Below are 18,484 nucleotides of genomic sequence, written 5' to 3'. Positions count from 1 at the left end.
CTGGCCTATATACCATAGAAAGTGGTTATTTTGCTTTGTTTTAATTTTTAGTCTGTGCTTTAAAAACTAGCTGAAATGAGGGAATTGATAGTGAACTGGTAGAAAATGTTTCTATTACTTGTTTAGAGCCATCTGAGCTTAAATTAAAAAAAAAAGTATCCAAAGACAAAATCAGTTTCTTAGTCAATATTATTTCTTTCTTGTAGGCCCTCTGTTATGCACCTAAAGCCATACTGGAAACTCCAGAAGAAAGAACAACCTCTGGAAATCAGCAGGGAGACTCTGAGAACTCCTATGAGCCACCACAGGGGTATAAAAGATGAAAAATGCAGAGCTAGTTACTTGAAACCAAGTGTCTTTCCTTCAGCCTCTCTTAGTAGAGCTTCATCTCGAAAGCCTTTTGGGATCATCTCTCCAAATGTTCTGTGCAGTATGAGTGGGAAGAGTCCTGTAGAGAGCAGCTTGAGTGTTAAAACCAAAAAGAATGCCCCACCTACGACAATCCACCAGGGCGAAGAAGGGGAAGGGCCACTGGATATCTGGGCTGTTGTGAAACCGGGAAATACCAAGGAGAAAATTGCATTCTTTGCAGCCCACCAGTGTAGCAATAGGATAGGATCTATGAAGATAAAAAGCTCCTGGGATATTGATGGGAGAGCTACTAAGAGAAGGAAAAAATCAGGAGATCTTAAAAAAGCCAACATACAGTTAGAAAGGATGAGGGAAGTCAACAGCAGGTGCCCCCAGCCTGAGCCTTTTGCATGTGGCATTGAGCACTGCTCTGTGCACTATGTGAGTGACAGTGGGGATGCAGTCTATGCAGGGAGGCCTCTGTCGGTCATACAGATGGTGGCCTTCCTTGAGCAAAGAGCCAGTGCTCTGCTAGCCAGTTGTGCAAAAAGCTGCACTAACTCATCTGCTGTTGTGAGGTTTTCCAGAGGTGTACCTCCAGCCTCTGAGTCCTTCTCTACCCTGGGAGCCTGTGAAGAACCCACAGAAAGGGGAAATCCTGAGGTTGGTGAACCACAGAGTGAGCCAGTACGGGTCCTTGACATGGTAGCCAGACTGGAGTCAGAGTGTCTGAAACAGCAGAACCAGCGTGAGCCTGGGAGCCTCTCGAGGAATAACAGTTTCCGTCGGAATGTGGGCCGGGTGTTGCTTGCAAATGGCACTCAGGCTGATGAAGGCAAAACAGAAAACAGTGCCTTGGAGGCAGCTGACACTCAGATGAATCCTGTGGGGTCTGTGTCTGTGGACTGCAGCCCCTCTAGAGCTGACCCTTGTTCTCCAAAAGGGGACCGGCCCTGGGACAGTGCTTCTCAGAGCTGTCCCTCATTACCGGCAGATGTGAATTTCCATATGGACAGTGCAGAATTAGAGCCAGGTCAGCAAACTACCATGAAAAACCGCAATAGCTATGTTGTGGAAATGACAGAGGAGCTTGTTGGGTTACCTTTTCCTCTTCGCACCTGTCCCCAAGCCACTGAATTGCCCACCGATGCTAATGATTTTAAAAGTAGAGATCTTGTGCCACTTACTAGCCAAAATCCTGATCAAAGAAGAAAAGAATCTTTGTGCATTAGCATCACTGTGTCCAAGGTCGAGAAAGACCAACCTTCTAGTTTAAACCCCTGTGAAGACCCACTTCCAGGGATGTTATTTTTTTTGCCACCTGATCAGGGCCAGCTGGACTGTTCCCAGTTGAATGAAAGCACAACAAAAGAGTCTTCAGAGGACAGCCAGCTTGAAGAGGGTGGCTGTGCATCCGAGGAAAAGAATGTTTCCGCTGAGCCATTTGTCCCGTCCCCGTCTTCTGTGGAAGGTACATTACCGGTTCATGAGGCGTCCGGTTGGAAGAAGCAGGTGTCTCACGACTTTTTGGAGACCAGGTTTAAAATCCAGCAGCTTTTGGAGCCTCAGCAGTACATGGCCTTTTTGCCCCACCACATTATGGTGAAAATCTTCAGGTTACTTCCCACCAAGAGTTTAGTGGCTCTTAAATGTACCTGCTGCTATTTTAAGTTTATCATTGAATACTACAACATCAGGCCAGCAGATTCTCGCTGGGTTCGAGATCCACGCTATAGAGAGGATCCTTGCAAGCAGTGCAAGAAAAAATATGTGAAAGGGGACGTGTCCCTGTGCAGGTGGCACCCCAAGCCCTACTGCCAGGCATTGCCCTATGGGCCAGGATACTGGATGTGCTGCCATCGGTCTCAGAAGGGTTTCCCTGGCTGTAAGCTGGGGCTTCACGACAATCACTGGGTCCCTGCCTGCCACAGCTTTAATCGGACCATCCATAAGAAAGCAAAAGGGACGGAAACTGAAGAGGAATATTAAGGTCTGTGTGAGAGGCAACCAAAAAAACCTGATTTTAAAACTCTGCAAACATATTACCCAGATATACCAATCAAGTGACTGTTTGCTTCTCAGAGTCTCCACAGTCATGCTCAAGAAATCTTACTCCACCAGGACGGCCATTGCTTGGCATTTTAAAGTTGCAATTACAAGCTGTACAAGAAAATTGGTCTTATTATTGCTCTATAGTGGCACTTCCCATTTGATCCAGGGTGGTATTCCAGTTTGATTCACTTGGCTGTTTTCTAAAAAAGTCACGTCTATTCTCAAAGAATGAAGATTTATGTCCCATCGAGGATAATCAGAAGAGTACACTGCAGACTCTGCAGGCATTCTCCAGAAAGGTGCCAGAAATATTTCCATCACTGGCACCATATTTGAAATAAGCAGATAGTGTTCAGTGAAACGAACAGCAGCCCTCTTAAATGAAAAGTTTGCTTGAAAAGGAAAAGTCAGGCACCTTATTATAGACCTTGTGTGTTTGCTCCTGTGAGAATGATGTTTGTGGTCAAAAATGGATTTCATGCCCTGTGGTGTTTACAGTGTATATAATTGTTGTGTGTGCATAGGGCTATGGAAACTGCACATTAAACGTGAGCGCCTTTACCTTTAGATGAATGCTTTTGGCCCCTCTGTAAATAATATTATTAAAAATCCAGTTGTATATAATGGACAACTGACTGAACAACATAATCACCACGATGCAGCTAGAATAGCGTTGCAGCTGTAACTGTGTGTTTTTTATTGTCCTGTCTCAAATTTGTACATCCTGTATAAAATAAGAATTTCCCAAATAAACTATGAATGTTTCCTGTATAATATATAAATGTTTCTGAGAAGAAACAATAAATAGTTAAGAGGCTAACCTGTTCAAAGGATACCAAATAATGATTTAACTGGACAACCTTAAGATTAGGATAGAGAAAAATCCTTTGTTATATTTTAGTGATTCGCAAAGAAGGAGAATGTCATATATAGTCAGATTATAACATCCTTGTCTACTTTAATCTTTCTGTCTGGTTACAAAAAAATTTTTTAACTTCAATAAAAACATGCATCTTAAATGGGATCTGAGTTTTGCAAATATGCCTACCCCCTTTAAGGGTGATATTGAAAGATTTTGTGACTTGAGTCTAAGATTTTTTTTTTTTTTAAGTGTTTGAGTTGTTAGGCAGAGAGGGGAGATAAAATGTTTTTTTCTGCCACCAAGAAGAGACCATTTTCACTTAATGCCAGCTTCTTGAATTAAGTGCCTTTTAATACATTTAAAGTTTATCTTCCAGACATCTACTGTATTTCTTGTTGGGTATTAACTTGGATGTTCTTACAACTTGTCCGGGCATAATTAATCATTCATAAGTCATTGAAGTTTTACTCAGACTGTGATCATGTGATGCTTAGTGGGATTGGGAGGTATTGGGCCCCAGAGAACCTGCCATGGAGAACTTAACGACTAGCTTGGCTTGAAATTAAGTGCCCAGCAAAAAAACCTTGTGACCTGTGTAACCTCCAGGCTGTAGGGAATCAGTGGTTAACGTTGGGGGTGGTGTTGATATGGAAGTAATGTGTGAGATCTGTAATAGTTCCAAAGGTGGATGCTGTGAGGGTTGAGCAGGCTTTGGCCAGGCATGAGGTCTGCCAGGCAGAGTAGGGTGGGACTGGAGTCAGTGGAGCTAGCTCACACCTGAGGCTGAGGTAGTGGCTCGGACTGGAGTGGCTTCCACACTGGAGTCTGTTTTGGCCTTCTCTGCCCTTATGCTTAGACAATAATTGTTCCCTTGTTCAAAAGGGAATACTGAAACTGAACATTGCATCTTGCTGTTATACAATCTGTCTCCATTGGGCTAAACTGGAGCCTACTGGCTCATTGGCTTTGTTTTGTGGTGCAGGAGTAAGGAGAGGGTGAGGACAGCTTGCTTTTCCTTCACAATACCAAGTTAGAACCCACTGCAATTCAAGGTATGCTGGAAGATGCTTTTAAACCCTAGAGTCTCTAGGCTTAGCTTTCCAGTTTTACTTCCCTTTGGTTTGCTCTAAATTGGCAGTATCAATGGTACTTCCCTGGTAGGTAAGTTATTCATGGTTTATGAAGATTAAATGAGATAATGCATACAGTGTACTTAGTGTGCAGCCTGGTGTATAGAAAGTGCCCAGTAAATATTAGCTCTCACTGTTAATTGATTGTGTTGCCCAGTGTGGGCAGAGAGGAAACAAACTTGGTTTGTTTTCCCAAGTCAGCCATTCCTGTTCTGGTTTTCACGTGAAACATAAAGCTGTTAACTGTGAGAGGGGCTGACCTGAACAAGAACAGAAGGCACAGTAAGAATGTACTGAGCTCGTCCTTGGATGCAGCTCTTGGCCCCTTCTGAAATCACTAATGTCCCATTTTGAGCCGAGGGGCTGGACCTGGTTACCAGCACTGTCTGTGTGAATGGTAGAGGACTTTAGCAGAAGAGAACAAGGGTTCATCAGAGAACACCACCTCTTCTCTGATCTTCATTTCTAGACCAATGCAGCTTTCCCCTTAAAAAGACACTGTGCTTCAGGGCCCTCTAATGCCAAGCTTGTGAAAACCCCACTTTTTGTTTCCTGCAACAGTTCAGTGCTGTCTACCTTCCTGTATTGCTATAGGGTTATAGACTAAAAGGAAGAAAATAACAGTTTGGGCATCGGGACCCTAGCCTTCCCACCCTCCCACTCTGCCCTCCTCCCTTCAGCATTTGCTCAGAGGGTCTGATAAGCCTGTCCTAGTTTTTTACACCCACCCCTTCAAGCCCTAATTTTACCTGTAAAAGAAACATCAGAACCTGGGAAAGGAAGAGTCAGCTCCTCTCTGTCTCTGGCAGTTTGAATTTCTCCCCAACCCAGTGGGTGCAACCAGAGACCCAAGGAAGGGATGAATTGTAAACAGAAAAAGGGTTAAGCTTAAAATTTGTTTGTTTTTTTTTCTAGGCCTTTGACAAATGATTCTGGCATTAAATGGTCATGACTAAGATTTTTTCAGAAATTCCCATAATCTCTGTCTAAATGCATTGATGGCTGTGTGCTCAGGAGGCACCTCCTCTGGGAAACGCACCCCTGCCTCTCAGCACCCTGTGTACATCTACCACCGTGCGTCCCCTTTGATTTATCATATATAGGAGCTACTTCCCCTGCTGCAATCCAGGCATGGAGAGGAAGCTTCTCCCGCCATCACCCTCAGTGCCTCTCACCCAGGGCATACCTCCCTAAAGCTCCCATGCCACTCTAGTGGCCATCTTAAATGAGCGGTGCTGGTAGGTTCTGACTGCTCTGGGCCGTAAGGAGGTTTTCCATTCAGTGTGAGAAACCTAAAGGCAGGATAAAGGGCTCTTGGAGGATCTTTTCCTTTGGTCATAACTGGTCCTTGAGGAGCTTTCTTGCTTAAGAGAAGCTCCCACTGCAGGCCAAGTGTTTTTAATTTTTATTTTTGATTTTATTGAGAAATATCCACACATGTATAGTCCAACAATATTATACAATCAGTGGCTCACAATACCATCACACAGTTGTGTATTCTTTACCACGATCAGTTTTAGAACATATAAAGCACTCCAGAAAAAGAAAAAGAAAATCTTCACACATCCCATACCCCTTAACCCTCCCTCTCATTGGCCACCAGTATTTCAATCTACTGAATTTTTACCCTTTATCTCCCCCTATTATTTACCTTTTTATCCCCCCCCTTTTTTTTAACTCATCTACCCATACCATGGATAAAAGGAGCATCAGACACAAGGTTTTCACAATCACACAGTCACATTGTAAAAGCCATATAGTTAAATGATTCTCTTCATGAATCAAGGATATTGGAACACAGTTCAACAGTTTTTGGTCCTTCCCTCTAGCCACTTGAATGCACCATAAACTAAAAAGGGGTATCTATATAATGCCTAAGAATAACCTCCAGGATAACCTCTCGATTCTGAAATCTCTCAGTGGCTGAGACTTTCTTTGGTCTCATTTCTCTTTGGTCAAAAAGGCTGTCTCGCTCCTATGATGCCGGGTCCATGCTCATGGACCCAGGAGTCAGGTACCACATTGGCAGGGAGATTTACACCCCTGGGGGTCATGTCCCACATTGGGAGGAGGGAGGGAGGGCAGTGAGTTCACCCCAAAGGTGGCTTGGAGAGGCCACATCTGAGCAACAAAAGAGGCTCATGGGGGCAGGGGGTGATTCTTAGACAAAATTATCAGTAAGGCCTAGGGGTTTTACTCTATTGATTTTGTATTTGCATAATTTGGGTTCGATTGTTGCCAGTGGCTGGTTTAACCTTGCTGACTGCAGAAGGGCCACGGGGCTGAGGTTATGGCCTGACCTGAGATGAGAGTCTACTTCCTGGGCTTAGTCTAGTCATCCATGTTACTCAGAATTGGCAGCACCTTCCTGCCAGTCTTTTCAGATCAGCCCAAGACATTACTTTTATGTGTATTCCCAGGAGTTTTCTGTGGCTTCAACTGCCTTCATTCCTCCTTCACTCAGCAGACTGGTTATTCATTGTATGTCATCTCTCAGTCTGCCTCAAAAACATCATATACACACCCGTACCAAAGCCTTTCTTGCCATATGATGCAGAGAACACCGATAAGAATGCCATGTTTAAATGTATTCTCTATCATGCATAGGGCCTGGCACTTAAGGAATTTGATAGTTTTCATCCTTTTTTTTCCTTTGTGTTCAAATAAGCTAGAATAAGCAGTCTCTGACTGAGTTGGCTCAAACTATCCGTGTGGGAAACATGCAGTCCCTTGTGTTGACATGCATGCCATCCCTACGTTTGGCCACTGCCACATAACTTCAGTGGAACAGCATTCTTGTGGTCACGCATCCTTGGGTGACTTCCAGCGTATTTATACCTAACATTTAAGCAAAACCATGATCTAGCAGCACCACCAGCCTAGGTGGTTTGACCTTGGTGTTATTTTCAGTGGAGTAGAAGCCACCATAGTTGGTAAGTGAGGTGGAGGAAAAGAACTGGAACAGATGCAGAGAAATGACAATTCTTTGCACTGCAACAAGATGGGAGAGGTAATGTTCCTCTATTTAAAAACAAAAACGAAGCCTATCTCTCCACCCACCCCCAATGCCTCCATCTACTCTTTAGAGAGAAGAGGCCTTAGAACAAATTACTTTTGGAACAGTTTGTCTCAAATTCTTTTTGAAATAAGGTGGGCTATAAATAAAAATTAGTTAAAAATTAACCTCTACTAAATGTTTTGTTTTTCTTTGGAATGGTAAAACAGCAGGGGTTAAGTTCTAAAGTTAGAATTTACGTGAAAAATGGCATATAGATAAAATGACTCTTGAAAATCCGTTGTGCCTGTCACAGTAAAAGAATTCTCTGTAATGTGTACGGTGGTGTGCAGCATGTGGTAAGTCATGCAAGATGAGCTGCTTATGCTGAATGATGTGCAGCATGTAAAAATGGGGTCTTAGGGGAAAGCAGATCCCATCTTCCTTCTCCCAGTCGATTGGAGCACAATCACCTGTGCTAAATTATTTCCCTCATTTCTGTTATCTTCCTCCCCTACTGTATCTGAGAACCAAACAGCTGCTTTATGGAGTGGTAGCCCAGTTTCAGATGTCTGCTCAGTAGTACAGAAGTTGATACGGTTCTTCAAACAGGAGAATCAAAACTGACTGGTTGCCGGGGATGCAAGGGTAGTTCAGTGGTAGAATTCTTGCCCGCCACGCGGGAGGCCAGGGTTCAATTCCTGGCACATGCGCTTCCCAAAAACAAACAAGCAAAGAAAGGAAAACAAATAAAAATCCAACAAATGGTGCTGCAATAATGGGATACTCACATGGAAAAGGAATGAAATATGACCCCGGGAATATAGCATACAAAAAAAAAAATCAATTGGTTTTCCAAACTATCTGTCCTTACGCATTGTGGTGTGAGGTGTTCCATTTGCATAAGCCTGAATTTGCATCCATCAGTCTCAGGTTGGGGTGAGGGTGAGGGTGGGGGTGGAGCCAGACCTGACCAACCAGCCTTCCCTATCCTAGGACTGAGGTGGTCGCCTTCATGCCACTCTTTCTCTATAGGGTATGCAACCTGCCTTGAACAGTCTGCTTCCACCCAGCCCTGATCTGCTTTCCTTTGAAGCAGATGTGGTGTCTTGGCAGCCCCAGCGCTCAAGCAGGGGCCTCTCACGTGACCTTTCCCTCATCCATGGTTTTGGATTCAGGCCCCCCAATTTTTCTTCCAATCTGTGCTCTGTAGACGCTTTGCGTTGTACAGGGGCTTAACAGAAAGAGCAGGCACACAAGTGACAATTAAAGGAGAGTTTATTCTTAGGGTAGATACAGGGGCAAGCCCTCTCCTATATTGCAGAGCCCAGGCAAGAATACAAATTAGGAACCCTCCTGCACTGCACCCCCTTTTTCTTCCCACCCCTGGCCCTGTCCCTCACTCATCCCAGCCTCTTTTCTATACCTTATATCTACCCCTCAGGCTTAAGAGATCTTTCTGAAGGCCAGAGCTGGGGAAAGGACCCCGGAGTTCTTAAAACCTGGATAATGGTCTTCAGGGGAATGCAGGTCCCAGGAAAGCCTGCCCCTTGGCCGTCCAGTTCCTTGCCCACATAGAGGCATATGGCTGGAGGGCCAAGGGGTACAGCCTCCTGAAGTGCAACAGCCAATGCAGGCTGCACTGCCTGGACTGCTACTGTGCAGGATAGTGAATCTCAATCTTGGCTGCATGTTAGACTCACCCATGTGGCTTAAAAGACACCAGTGGTCAGGCCCCGCCCTCGACTTACTAAATCAGAACCTCTGGGGGTGGGGGCTGAGCATCATCAGTATTCTGTAAAGCTCCCTGGGTCACGGACATGAGGGGTCACCAGGACCGGAAGGACAGAGAAAAACTGTCCAGTCAGCACTGATTTTTCACCTAACACAGACATGGCAAGGAAGGAGCCGGGAATAAACACCCTGTCAGAAACCACGGAGCCTGTTGATACAGCCCACCCAGCTCAGTCTCCCTGGCAGTGAACAGGATGAAGAAGGGGAGGGAGTAGACCTGGGGGCGGGGGGCAAACATGAAATATCCGGAGAAAGCCCTAAGTGAAAAATCTCAAGCTGGACTGGAGTCATTATTTTATATTTGAGCAATCCATCCATCAGCTTTCCTTCAGCTCCCCAAAAGCCACCAGCAAAATCCCCTTCCCTTTCCTCTATGCCTGGGAAATAAGGGAACCTGATTCCTAAAAGTTAATGCCTGGGAAGCCCTAAATACACACCTGGGAAGGTGCCTGCCAGGCTCTACAGCACTTGACATTGGCAAGTCCGAAATGAGATGCGCTGTAAATGTAAAATAACACACATGGAATTTTAAAGACAGCATAAAAAAGAGTGCAAAATATCTTTTTTTTTCACAATGACTTACACGTTGAAATATTATGGGTATCTTCAGTTAAGATATAATAAATTTCTATTGGACAGTGCTGCCCTAGAGCAGTGTGTCTTAAACATGAACGTACATATGAATCATCACCCGGACTCTTGTTGAAGTTCTGAGTTTGATTCTAAGATCGGGCCCAAGACCTTGCAACCTCCCAGGTGATAGAGATGCTTCTGGCTGGAGGGTCACCCCGTCAGGACCACCAGCTAAAAGTTTTGGCCTGGTGTTATCACATCAGTCTGCAGGAACTCTAAAGCTCTTAGGAAGGTTTTTCTCAAAGGCCATCAAGGGGACAGACAGCAAAACTTCCAATTCAAACCAGAACCAGTGACCCCTAAACTAGGAGAAAGGTTTAGTTCCCCCTATAGATACATCCTCCTTACTTTGAAGGCAACTAATAAATTGCTGATCACAGAAGATATACTCTTCTATGTCATTCTTTAATTAGCCTTGGATTGGGAGGCATATTCTTGCTTATGCTCCAGAAACATCTCCCTGATGTTTTTAAATTTAGGGAAATAAGCTGCTGGTGTAGGAAAGCTCACCCCTCAAAATCCGGGCAGTCTTCTGAAGTCAGAGAGTACATGCTGAAAAGCCACAAACAAAGGAGGGGATAATGAACAACCTGAAGTGGATCTCAAGGGCCATGCCATGGCCTCAGGACCCTTAGTGCCTTAGATGTCTTCATTCAACTAGCTCTAGACCATTTTCAGCGCTTACCCAGTGCTGCCAAATACCTTTGGCCAATTTGTCGCTTCTTAAAGGAACCATTCAGATTCTTCCCTCAGATCCACCCCTTACCCACCTCCCCACTATCCCCTTGTTCCTCCCACCCCCCCCCAAAAAAAAAACAAAAGTCACTGATGTGGCCCCTGCTCTTTTACCATCTCCCCTTCTTCCAGAGAAGATGGTTCCACTGGTGGTTTCTGGTTTTAGGAAGATTCCATTTCATCTATGTAGCTCTAAGCAGATTGTGGGACCATTTCTCCGGGATATTTCCCTCATCAGATCATTGGTATGAAGGAGCCAGTGGTAGTTTTTCTTCACCGGGAGGCTGCGCTTTGCAATGGTTTGCCCAAGACCACTTTCACATTTCCTGGTGCATTTGATCAAAAACCCAAATGCCCTCCCCAACCACTAATCTACTGACAAAGTTATCCTTAGTATTTTTCATCTGCTTCAACCCGATTCCTGCATCAACCATGACATAACTTACCTGGGGGCAGAGGATCTCCCCTTATATACAGACAGGGACATGGTTCTAACTGCTACCTACTGAAACTAAAAGATGACAACACTACAGTCCTAGGGACTTGGGCTCACATCCTCTTGGGAACCCTAATGTTTCCTCCTGTTGCTGGCAGACCTACTTCTGGTTAAGGGGCGGGACAACCAGAGCAGCAGCTGCTCAGTACTTCTCTCTGCCACCCAGCCATTCAACAGTAGTCACTCCTGCTAACCCCTCCACCTGCAGCTGCCTCCTCTCCATAATAATACAACTTGAAAGATACAGACTTTCCAACAGGGAGAGATTGGTTACAAAAAAAAAAAAGTTTCTCCAAAGCTATGCAGTTCTACTCTCAGTCTGACAAGCCCTCCAACCTCTAACATTTCCCCTTTCTCTTGGTCTGCAAAAGTCAAGGCAGGCTCTCTTCCAAGAGGGCTGTCACCTGGGAATGACAAGGCAAGGCAGCAAGTCACTGCAGGCCACATAAACCCTATGATGGCTACCGAGAAAATGCATCTTTTTTTTTGTATGCTGTACGGTGGGGTCACATCTCATTCTTTTGCCATGTGAGTATCCCGCTATTGCAGCACCATTTGTTGAATTTTTTTTTGTTCCCGTTTGTTTTGTTTTGGGGAAGTGCATGGGCTGGGAATTAAACCCGGGTCTCCATCATGACAGGCAAGAATTCTACCATTGAACTGCCCTTGCACCCCCTGAAAATGCATCTTCAGAGAAAGATGTAACTGGTAAGCAACCCGTGTCCCTGCCTTGCTAAAGATGAATCGCTGTCACCACCATGATCTTATCAATAGGCTTATTTATAGACTTTTTTCCTTACCTGGCAAAAATTTCAAACTCATAAAAAATACTTTTTAAGATCTCATTTTTGTTACCCTCAAAGTAGTAATAGAAATGAACAGAGCTTGAAAAATGACATACATTTTATGTTGTACTGTTAAAAGATTTATTGCAGTAAAACAATAAAAGTTTAGAAAACATTTGTATAACTCAACTGGTTTAGAAGTCGCAGAGCAAGGGAAATCCCTGCAACGTGACATTGTGGGGAGATTCTCAGACATTGTAGTTCTTTTAACAGCATGCCACTGTATGTTCTTTCCCAAATATCTGTACGTGACTCTTTAAATAAATCCTGTTACACTCGATGTTGACATACTGTTTTTCCCCTTAATCTTTAGATGTGCAAAACTTTCCTGTTATATTCCATTACAAAAAAAAAAAAAAAGTCTTTAACAGACCATTTTCAGCAGCCTATTTGGTGCCTGTACATTTTTATTAGTATTAACTTGATTCAATATGTCATTTTTAAATGGAAACTATGACCAAGTGCTATGGCTTTTTGTTTTTTGTTTTAAAAACAGCTCCAGTTTTTTTAACAAGCTGTCTATGTGTGGTTCTGGCACCTACGTGAAAGATCTTAATGAGCAGCAAAGAATAGAAAAAACAGTGGTTGAAATGTGTATTTAAGAATATTTACAGGGTAGATCCAGTGCAAAATAATGAAAACCAAAACATCTCAGCAATGTAAGCCAGTATGTTGGTGTTCAAAACCACTAAAGGGTTTGATCACTCACCCCTAAGTAAAGTGCCTCTAGCTGATATTAACAAGAAAATACATCCCTTTTCAATCCCTACATTTCCCATATCCTTGTAAGTTTTATTGAGTTACCGCAGATATGAGTTGCGATATCTGGATTCTTGTCTTGAGCTTCATCTCACGTTCATGGTTTCATAGGAGGCTCACTTGGGCACACCATGACTACTATGCATCTCGCAGCTGCAGTCCAGCTTCCATGTCTGATCCCATCTTCCTGAGACTAAGCTATTCCTTCTTTGGGTCTGAAATAGCTAGACAATTTTTATTTCATGGGATTTTCAGTTCACTTGGTATATATTCAGGTCTACCACACCCGCTCTCCATGACCCGCCGAGCTGGATGGTAAAATGCAGATCCAGCAGTTGTAGCTGAGCACTGAGAACAGACATACGGGCTGTGTAAGAGCCTACAAGGGCAAGTCTGTCTGCTCCCTGAGTGGAAAATCAGGGAACCGGGTACTCCTGGATAGGAATGAACTCTCTTCCCTGCAACTCTATCCAAAACTCTACCAAACATCAAACATACCAACAGCAAAAGCTATATAGCACCTCGGATTTGGAGGCAAAGGATCAACTATAATAATTACAATGAGAAAAGGAGCTAGGACAGGGCAGACCTCTGAATGACCTGAGGTACTATCATGCTATTCACACTAACAAGATATGGTAATAATGCTTGTTAGGAATTTTTCATAGGATTTTTTTTTTTGCAGTTATTAAAAATAAAAACACTACTTACATATTTGTACATAATGCCTCTTTCATTAGTTTTCTTATAAGATTGTCACTAAGAGAATGTCAAGACACATTAGCTGAGAATGTTCTCTTGGAGAGGGAAGATTCTTTATCTCTGAGCTTTCCCTAGGAGAGAAGAATAGTATCAGCTACAAGTATCTACTCTGTATTTCTGAGCAAAAGTAGTGTCCTCAGAGCAACCAAGACCTCTAGGAAACAAACAAGTAAGATGATAAAACACAAACAAAAACTGGACAGTGGAAGAATGACCAGAGGCCACTTAAGTGGCTTTTAACTGGGCATTTAGTTTACACAAGGGAACGATCATAACGACTTATTTTTACTCAGAGAAAAGTTCAATTTCAAAGGAAAATAATGTGGATGGCAGGAATTGAAAAACCTAAATGAGAATGAGCTTGATTTCCCTCAGAATACAAGAGAATCTTGTTTTAAAATCTCTAGGACATTATTGCATCTAGGATATCTTTCACTGACAGATGTGGGTCCTAACGGGAAAGGACCTTAGTTTCTTTGGTTTGTGGGGAGAAAGCAAAACAGAATTTCTGACAAGCTATGGTAATGCAGCACAAATGAAATAATTTTCAAACTAAATCCCACCCCCAAAGCAGACCACCTACTCCCAAACAAGACCAAAATCCTTGACCTAAAAATCCAAGATGACCAAACTATACAAAAAAAAAAAATCAAATATTTCAAAAATGCCTTCTGGTTCTCTGTACAAAAAGTGATGGCATAAAAACACTCATGCTAAAACAGTTTTTATCTTTCAAGTCCTAAAATCAAGAATCACTTCCTTGTGATTCAACCTCTAACACTTAATTAAAGCGTTCAGGAACAGTCTCAGCATCCTAGGTCTGACACATAAACCCATCCCTGCAGATTCTGGGGTCCTATGGCCTGTGACCCGAGGGAACCCCAATGAATTTCTTCTTCTACAAAACCAGGAAATGGCTGCATGCACAGGTCCTTCTTTCACCAAGACTGCACTGGGGACAAGGGACAAGGGCCATTCTGGCCTATTAAGTATCACAATCATGGGTCTAGCCATTTCTATTATGTCACTCGTCACCACAGACCACCTGGCAAAAATGTTTGGCTCCCTGCCTGAGAGAAAACAAGCAGTTCCCCCTGTTCGGTTCCAGGCACTATCCTAGCTATGCAGGTTAAGGTTCACTGCTGTGTTGTGGAAGAATGTTCTGGATGCACATGTGGCATCTGTCTGTCCATGCCCACTAGCGGTGTCCGGTGTAGGCTTTGAACCAGGAGGTGACAGAGGCAGCTGCTGAGGAAATCATGCCGCCTGCGCTGCTGCTGGCGATGGGTGGGGACGCCTGGGTGCTCTGGCTCTGGGAGACTTCCACGGGCTGGGAAGGGATATCGCAAAACCGGGGGCTTGGCAGGTTCTCCCAGTCCGTGCCCAGGTCGGTCTCCTCGTCACTGACGTGCTCGTCTCCACTCTCATCAGATTCTCCAGCGACTCCGGGATCCACAAACTCCATGGACTCCTCAAGGTCTGCAAGCACTTCGAAGGGTCCCGACCTGCGTGCAGAGAGTGAGGGCCTCTTAAAGACCGCGCCCGCCCGCCCGCCCCACAAGGCCACGCTGCGGGCAGGGCACGGGGCCCGGGGCCCAGGGCCCAGGGCTGGCCCCACGCGCTGCTCCCCCCTCTGCGCCGCCCCCTCTGCGCCGCCCCCGCTGCAGCGCCGCCCTCACTGCACCGCCCTCGCTGCAGCGCCGCCCCCACTGCGCCGCCCTCGCTGCTGGCCGACCCTGGCCTCCTCCTTCACCCAGCCAGGAACTGCACCCAAGTGATGCACATGCCACGGCCCCACACTTCCCCTCAAGTCTACCCACTTTGTGAAGACCCTCAACAAAGGGCAAAACACAAAAATACAAAAAACATCGACTGAGATGGTCCAGGCTGGCCCGAAGTATGATTTCCAAAACTGTCGTGAACAGCTGCAGTGTTGATGGAGTCATACACAGCGTTGCCAAGAAGCCAATTCTGATAAAAAGTCACTTGATGTACACACCGGTCTGTTAATGAGTGCAATGAATGGTATACAAAGAAAAATATGCAGCATGATACATCCTGCCTTGTGGAAGCCCCCAGTTTTTAAACTCTTAAGACCCAGAAGAGAGAAACAGTACGCTGATATGCATGTTGGCAAAATTTCTGTAAACAGCAGGCTCCCGCATGCATTTTTAAATAACATCACACTATTTTCTAGGGACACATGTATGGCATAAAATGAGATACAACTATTTAGAATGTATTCAACTGGCAGAAAGCATATTTCTGCACTATATTTCAGGAGAAAAATTTATTAACCAAAGGTCCCAAATGATGTCGTCACCGCCAAATCCAATGACCCCTTCCTCCAGCCTCATCTCTGCAGCGGCTCCTCCCGCAGTGCTGCTCTTGTGGAACCCTGCAGAGCCCTCCCCCACCCCCCACAGGTGCTTCGGCCTTTCTTCCTGGCCAGGAGGCATGTCCTGTCACCCCACCCCCTGCCCTCCAGGGGACTGGAGCTGGCCATAGAGTGGGACCGAGTCTCTCCAGCAGTCCCACCTCCCTGCCGCTGCTCCCAAGAACAGCAAAAAAAACCTTGGTACTTCCAAGGGTTTCACTGATAACTACTTTGGGGAAAATGGTAGATGTTAACAAAAGTAACACACAGTAATTAGAAATATCCCAGAATTGTGAAGCCTAACATTTCAGTCTTGGGTCCAAAATTCTTTACAGCCTTTGGAATAAAAACTTAGTGCTGGCCTCCAATGCACCTTCACCAGCTTTGCACCTCCTGACTCACTTTTCCCAGGGTCAAGCAGACTTCATTTTTCCTAGCTGAAACAGCAATAGTAACAGCTAGCAGTGTTCCCCGCAGTCTCTAGGGATACCATTTATAGGTAGCAACTGAACTGAAAGATTTACACACAGGTTTTCCCCGTGGTCTCAAGTGAGCACTTTCCATTTCAAAGCACCTCAGATGGCCCCTCTCCCCAGCAGGCCTTCACCGGAGGAGAAGTCATGTGGCATGGAGGGGGAATTAGGAGGGGGCTTCTCCCCACAATCTTCTTCCTTCTTCCCCTGATCTTCCCTTGAAACCTTATTCTTCAAATAAACCTATGACACCATGACCAGTACCCTCACCCTGAGTATCCCTTTTCTGTTTCCTTATATTTCTCCCTCCCCTTTTTCTTTTCCTTGGCAAACACATCTCCTCCAAAGCCCAGATTCTTTTTCCTTCCAGCTCAACTCCCAAATTTACTCTTGCCTGCTAGACCTCTCCTGGGGTCTACTAACCCCTCAGAATCATCTCTCCCTCTCTAAGACATCTGAGCCAGCCTCCAGATGGACAGCCCACGCTAGCCGGGCCTCTCTCCCTCCGCCCTGCTGCTCCACACCCAGGGTTGCCAGGCTACCTGTCATCACTGAAGCAGCCCCTTTGGCATTTCCAGTGTGTTGCTCTAACTCAGGTCCCCAATACATGGGCATCACCTCCTAACTGGTGTCCTGCCTCCTGTCCATCCCATATTACCCCAGCCTGCTCTCCTCGTGCCATATGCCTACTAATAATGTCTCCTAACAATTTAAGTACCTCAGCTAGGCGCCTTCCTTTACTAAACGTGAGGCTCTCTCATTTTCCCTAGGTCCCCTCTTTTAGGGTTTTCCCAGGAGATGGGCAGAAGTGAGAAGACCATTATTCCTCCACTCAGGAAGATTCCCACTTTCTTGGAGTCCCTCAGAGCAGAGCTGACTTGGCAAGGAGCAGGTGCTCAAAAAAGTACTTAAAATGAAAAAAAAATGAAGGAATGGACAATTTCCAAGAGGCCAATCGGATGGGAAAATTTCGTTTCCAACAAGTAACCTACATTTCTGAGAACCGACGGGAGGAGACGTAGAGACCCCCTGCAGAGGCTCCTGGGGCATTTCTCAGTGTCTCTCTCCCAGAGCACAGGCATGGCTCACAGAGTAATTAAGTCATTTCACTTAATGCCTTTGGGGACTAAAGATTACAAAAGTGCTCCTCTAATTTTAAATTCAGCTGAATTAACTGATTACTTTTTATTCAAGATCTTGAAGCCGGAGTATTCATTTACTCATGATCATCCACGGAATTTATTCTATTGGTCAAGGCAACAAAATGCTTTTTTAGCTGCACAAAAGTCTCTTTTACAAAACACCTTATTTTCAAAAACTATCTAGACTACAAGTTCAAGTTCCACACTCAGTCAGAGCTGCTTTCATGCTGCTTTCTGTAAGGGACAGACCTGCTGTGTCCCTGACATTATTTCTGTCAACCATTTCCTTCTTTTTATCACTGTCTCCCATGTTAAACTAGGGTCCCACACCCACAAAGAAGAGAGAATATAAAGAAACAAGAGAAGGACAGACGCTGTGCTGGGCCTTTCTGTCCCTGTGCTAAGCGTCATCCCCTTGGACACCCACATTCAGAGTCCTTGATTCAAATCTCAGTCCTTGGTGCCCGTCCTTCCTAACTGCTTAAGTTTGAGATCTACCAGCTCTCTGCCATGTTGCCCCATCATTTTTTTAAATTCTGGCAATCATAATAATGTTAGTTCTCCTCCCTCAATTGTAGCAACTAGTCCTAGAGCTGCAGATGCTGTGGCTGTGAAATGCTGAGTCATACTGCATTTCTATATGTGAAAAAGCAGAATTATCTCTGTGAAAAATGCTAGGGTTTATCTGGAAGGAATTACAGCTAAATTGCTCAAGTGCCTAGATCCTATAACCACATACTTCTTCGCTGCTTGATAATCTCACTACTTAACTGTAAAGCTTTGTCTATTGCTGAAATCAAATGTAAAATTCTCTTAGATTCTTCTCCAAAGCCACGTTTCTCCCTGTAATGCAATCAGAGAAAACTTAAAAATGATAAGCGGGGGTGGGGGATGGGGGGAGGGTGGTACGGGCAGAGTCTATGCTGATAGTAGAACGCTGAAGGCCAACTGGTAAAGACTGGATCAAATCAGAATCATCAACAACTATTAAACCTAGGGGGAAATTCTGATGAGGAACAGATATTTGCATGGTTTCAAAGTATCTCCACCAAAACTGCTCATTAGTTGGTAGAAGGGT

At 44.7% G+C, this 18,484-nt stretch overlaps 2 protein-coding genes across 10 annotated transcripts in view; one reads left to right on the top strand and one right to left on the bottom strand.

The window, feature by feature from the left end:
• FBXO34 (F-box protein 34) overlaps positions 1 to 18,484 on the top strand; it is a 154,617-nt gene that overhangs the window by 117,664 nt on the left and 18,469 nt on the right. For 6 of the 9 annotated variants that reach the window (XM_077122564.1, XM_077122568.1, XM_077122567.1 and 3 more), the window contains one exon: positions 207 to 8,141. The exons of the other annotated variants lie outside the window; for them this stretch is intronic. In XM_077122564.1, coding sequence (XP_076978679.1) covers positions 217 to 2,340 — 2,124 coding nt within the window. In that variant the 5' untranslated portion in view covers positions 207 to 216 and the 3' untranslated portion in view covers positions 2,341 to 8,141. Of the gene's footprint in view, positions 1 to 206; positions 8,142 to 18,484 lie in introns of those variants that run through there. 9 annotated transcript variants of the gene reach the window in all.
• Positions 11,951 to 18,484, bottom strand: part of ATG14 (autophagy related 14) — a 47,870-nt gene continuing 41,336 nt past the window's right edge. Inside the window, exon 11 of the mRNA XM_077122569.1 lies at positions 11,951 to 14,919. Within this exon, the coding sequence (XP_076978684.1) occupies positions 14,613 to 14,919 (307 nt within the window). The 3' untranslated portion in view covers positions 11,951 to 14,612. The remainder of the gene's footprint in view (positions 14,920 to 18,484) is intronic.

Source organism: Tamandua tetradactyla, chromosome 12 (assembly GCF_023851605.1).
Source record: "Tamandua tetradactyla isolate mTamTet1 chromosome 12, mTamTet1.pri, whole genome shotgun sequence".
Taxonomy (NCBI): Eukaryota; Metazoa; Chordata; class Mammalia; order Pilosa; family Myrmecophagidae; genus Tamandua; species Tamandua tetradactyla.
The sequence above is the reverse complement of the archived record's forward strand: the minus strand, read 5'-3'. Positions and strand labels throughout refer to the sequence as shown.